Below are 4,867 nucleotides of genomic sequence, written 5' to 3' on the forward strand. Positions count from 1 at the left end.
GAATGTGCGTGTGCTGGGGGGCCGCGCCGAGGGATTGGGGCGTGCCTGCGAACGGGGCGGGGTTCTAGGATAGATGGCATGCAGCTGCGCAGCTGCAGCACACGCGCCGCTGCCTGCTTGCCCCAGCCTCACCGCACCTGTGAGAGGGTAAAGGCCTGCGCTGACAGCACTGAATAAAGGGATGCCTACAAAGAAGACCTGGCGGGTCAAGGCAGGTTTGGGCCCGATGCGGGGTTGAAGCAGGGGCCGCTCACACCCGTCGGCGATTGGGTGCAGCTTGCAGCCGCTCTGTAAGGTGCCCTGAGCCACATGGGCCCGCAATTGCTGCCTGCCGTTCAGAAACTTTCAACCCACCTTCGTTTTGTCCAGCCTGCCATTATGTGTGCGGAGGTCAGCATCGAGGGTTGCGCTCAGGTGAGAGCAGCAGCAGCGGCAAGGAGCAACAGCAAAACAATGCAGGTGCAGGCGCTGGCAGCGGGCAAAAGGCAAGCGCGAAAACAACACATACCTATCCCAATCAACTTCCGGGCTTGACATTTTGCCGGTTGTCAATCACGGGTGGCGGGCGCGCGCTGCCGAGTAATTGTGAACGATCCTTCTACACCACGGCAACTGCAAAGTACGCCAATCTATCAAACAGTTCAAGTCCACAGTACAGAGTGCTCTTCGACTCTTTGCAAACTGTGCCACGGGCTGAGTTCTTGATCCCTGGCACATGCAGTTGCACATGCTGCCCTTCAGCTTGCTGGAAGGATTCCCTTTGAAGCCATGCCCATCTTCATCAGCCAGCGGTGATGTGGATGCTGTGACATCACAACAAAGTTGCCCATTTACTGAGATTTGGAGAGTTGCAGAGGGATCAACGTGCATCTCAGACGTGGCCCACTCACATCTCCTTTCCGCAGGCGCCGCTGAAGCTGTCGGTTGCTGCGGCTGTCCAGAAAATGACAAAGCTCATGGTGAGTCAGCAGTGGTCCCCTTCCTGTATTTGCAATCACCAATAATTGGTGCAGAGGGGCGGCCAACGCTGCGCACAACAGCAGCGTTGTGCACTCCAAAGGGTGACGCACTTTGCCTCACCTTTCCGTTTCTGGGGCTTGCGCCTGGCAGCTCAGCCGCCGCCCCGCCACACAGCCGCCCATCGATCCCCTCTGTAAGAGGTACGGCTGCTGTTGCTCAGGACGCACAGTTGCAGCACTTGATTCGAAAGGCGTGGCCGAGTTACAACGCCAGGCATGGCATGGCCCAACAAGGGGCAGGCCCGCACCTTCATTAACAGGCAACAAACTGAGCACATGGTCCGTTGACTAACAAGGGATGCGGCAAAGTGGTGGTCGCAGCACGAGCAGGGGCACTGTATTATCGTAGTAATGCGCAACTTGAAGTGTGTGCAATATGTATTCGGGTATCTCACAGCACCCCGCACGCCTCAGCCCACGCCACGCGCGTGGAGGGTTCATGAGTGCAAGCATGTGGCATGGCGACAGCGGCGGTACAAAGCAAAAAGCACGGCATCGACGAGCGGTGGCTAAGCGTTGTAACGCGTACGTGTGCGGCAAAGTGGGTTGAGACATCATCCTCTGTCCCCACCAGGGCGGCGACATTCAGCAGCCCCACACCAGTGGGCTGCCGGTGCATGCAAACCCAACGCCCACGCATGCGGGCCCCAGTATGCTGGACAGTCGCGCCAAAACTGAACGTGTGTGGCCGCTGTACTCGCCTCCACGCCCACGCGGGCGCGGGCCGGCGTGGCGACGGCGAATGGAACCCTGATCGTGAGAGCGTACGTAGCTGGGCGTGCGTATCTTCACAGTGTGCATGAGCATGGCCATCCGACCGGGACCCACTTGAGGGTCTACATTAGGCGATAGCAGCGGATAAGGTGATGCAGTGCAAAACTGCCATGAGCGCCAACACATACCCCCAGCCTGCAGCTGGATAAGGAGCCCAGACTGGGCGCAGGGAAACTGCAACATGGTGTGCGGGCGATCCCGACTGCCCATGCATGTGCAACCTTCGGCCGCGTTGCCACCGGCCCACCATCACGGGCAAATAGGCGGTGCAGCCAGCGCCGGGCGATGGGCAGCCGTGGGGTGAGGCATAAACCACCGACACCGACGGATTCAGCGCCCCGCGTCTCGCACGGAGGAGCTAAGATATGATGAGGCGCACCGGCCGAGCATCTCCCAGCCTGCAGCCCCCACCCCCGCCCCGCCGAGGGGCGCCCCGCCGAGGGGCGCGAGCGGGGCGCGGGCGCCGGTTCGACGCGAGGACGCCAAATGATAAATTGGCCCTGCCTACATAACCACCACTTGCAAATCAGTGCAGGTGCAGCGGCCAGGTCTGACAGCTCCACGCCTTCACCACTCGAGAGCAGCGCGCCGCACAGCGGCAGCGCAGCCCTGCGTGCCACGCTTCAGCAAACCGTGGCGTTGGTCCGTCGCACTTCCGCGGGCGGCGCGCTGTTGCGTGCGACCGTTGCGGCACACATGCGAGAGCGCCCCAGGAAATTTGCAATCACCAACTTGTATGCCTGAATCTCAACGCCCCGCAGATCAAAGTGGGCCCACTCGTGCTTCATCAGTCTGCCGCATGCGCACCCGCTAGGCCAGGGCACACTGGACCCCGCGTTTGGGGCCCTGCAGCCGCGAGGCCGCGCCCAGCAAGGTGCGTCTGGCGGCCGCAGTTGCGGCCGCAAACTTTGCCGCAAACTTTGCCGCGCCCAACCCGCACCCAACAGTAGCCTTGTGAAAGCGACGATGACGGGGCCAGGCAGCCCCGCAAATTGATGCAAGCTGCAGGCTCTGGAGTGCAGATGGACCATGATGGATGAGAGATGAATCAAGCTGGCTGACCAGCACGAAGATGCGTTGGTAGCGCGGTCTTGGGGACGTGCGCGGCGATATGGCTGCCACGCCCCTGCACGCTCGAGGCGGGGCGGGGGCCCATGCACCACGCGGGCAGCGCTGGACTGGGTGCTGTTGCGAAGTGTGAAAGGCACAAACGAGGAGATGGAGGAAAGATCGGTGCAGTTATGGAATGGGAGGGGAGGCTCTACCTCAAGGCAGTTCTCAAAGCCAGGAAACGGCCCGCGGACAGTATCGGGCATCATCAACGCAAAGAGACAGCAACAGCTTGGATGGGAGAGTGCTGCACACGCACGGGCAGGCATGCTTTTGCGGTGTAGCAGTGTGTGTACCGAGAGTGGGGGCTCGACGAGTCCGTTGAGCTCGCCGCAGGGTCTGAGGCTGCAAAAATGGGTCAGCCGTCAAGGGGCGCTGCCCTGCAGAGCGGCGAGCGCCTGCGGGCCGCGGCCCCTGCGGGCGGGAGGCCGGGAGGGAAACAGGCCCGGAGGGGGGAAAGAAACGCGCGGCCTACTAATAGAGGTGTGCAATGGGCGCTGCGCGCCGGTGTGCAATGGCCTTGTGAAGCCTTCTTTGTGTGGATACGCTCGACTCATTTCTGGGGGGCTGCGGGGCGGTGTAAGCACAAAGGATGCGGAACAAGACGGGCGGCGGGTGCAGGACGGTGGTGCACTGCCACTTGAGTCGGGCAGGACCATCGCAGCATTATTTCTATGCAAATTGCCGTCTGTGATGGGAGCAGTCCCAACATCAAGTGGGCCGGCGTTGCTCGATGTGCGAGTGACGGCTGCTTGCCGGTGGCCATCTTCATAATTGTGTAATGTTTTGCCAGTGCTGTGGGTGCAATACATCTGCAGGTGCGTGTGGGCGGTGCGTGTGAATGTGATCAGTGCTGAGGCGCACACGCGCGCATAAGCAACCGTAGTGCGTGCGCTAGGGGCTGGGCATGAAATGGTAAAGCCAGCTTCTCAGAGTGCGCACATCAACAAAGCAACAGCGCGGCCATGGGGCCATAGCACGGGGAGGGGTGCGGCGCGCAAGGCACGCATCGGCAGGCCGCAGCCTGGAAGCTGGGTCGGGGGCCGGCTGGCCGGCCGCGCCTCGACGCACCGCAGCGCCAGCGCGCGCCCCACGGCGGCTCCCGCAGACCGTCGCCTGTGCATGTGCGCGCGTGCGCGTGACGCGCGCGCGGCGCACGCCGGTCAGCAAGAGCACCAGGCGGGGTCGACGGCGTCGAGCGGCGCGCACAGCGCGGCGTGGCACCAGGACGGCCGGGAGTACTTGGAGACAATCGGCGCCAGCAGCGCGCCCAAGGCCTCGGTCGGCGGCCGCGCCGCGTCCCGGTGGATCCGCACCAGCCGCCCGGCCGCGCGTGCGAGCGCCGCCGGCTCGACGCGCGCCAGGCGCAGCAGGCGCGGCGCCTGGGCGCCGGCGGTGCCGTGGGTGTGCATGGCGAGCAGGAGCGCGGCCGCGGCCTGGTGGGTGGGGGGGACCTCCAGAAGTGTGTAGTCAAGTAGGCACAGCTCCTGTGAGGACAGCAAGGGCGGGCGGGGGGTGGCTTAGAATGGCAGACGCTCGTGTGGGGCAAAGACTTGACCAGGGCGGGTGGTCTTTGCAGTTGAGCCCTGCATGCCCTCCCACTCATTACACACACATGAACTAACAAACTACCACTTGCACGGCACGCACGCGCAGCCGGACGCACCAGGCCCAAGCCCAGTAATTCCAAGTTTCAAAAACACTCCCATCCAAGGGAAAATGATCATCACTGCTTTGTCCCGTCACGCTGCCGACCCCTCACCAGCAGGTACACCGCCAGCGCCGCGACAGGCGGCCGCGTGCCGGGCAGGCCCTGGACCAGCAGATGCAGCGCTGTGAAGGCCGTCACGTTGGAGACCCTGAACTCCAGGGCGTCCAGCAGCACACGCTCCATGCGCAGGAGGTCCTGGGCGGTGAAGCTGTGGGCCGCGATGTTTACGAGCTGCCCCATGCTGGGGTGCGAC

The 4,867-nt window shown here is 63.1% G+C and overlaps 1 protein-coding gene across 1 annotated transcript; it reads right to left on the bottom strand.

The window, feature by feature from the left end:
• Nucleotides 1-4,066: 4,066 nt before the first annotated feature.
• Nucleotides 4,067-4,854, bottom strand: MNEG_11045 (hypothetical protein; the record flags this gene model as incomplete). The annotated part of the gene is made up of 2 exons (XM_014040485.1): nt 4,067-4,390; nt 4,666-4,854. The coding sequence occupies 2 exons, from the start codon at nt 4,852-4,854 to the stop codon at nt 4,067-4,069; spliced, it is 513 nt and encodes a 170-aa protein (XP_013895939.1).
• Nucleotides 4,855-4,867: the final 13 nt, after the last annotated feature.

Source organism: Monoraphidium neglectum (assembly GCF_000611645.1).
Source record: "Monoraphidium neglectum strain SAG 48.87 unplaced genomic scaffold scaffold02568, whole genome shotgun sequence".
NCBI classification, from domain to species: domain Eukaryota; kingdom Viridiplantae; phylum Chlorophyta; class Chlorophyceae; order Sphaeropleales; family Selenastraceae; genus Monoraphidium; species Monoraphidium neglectum.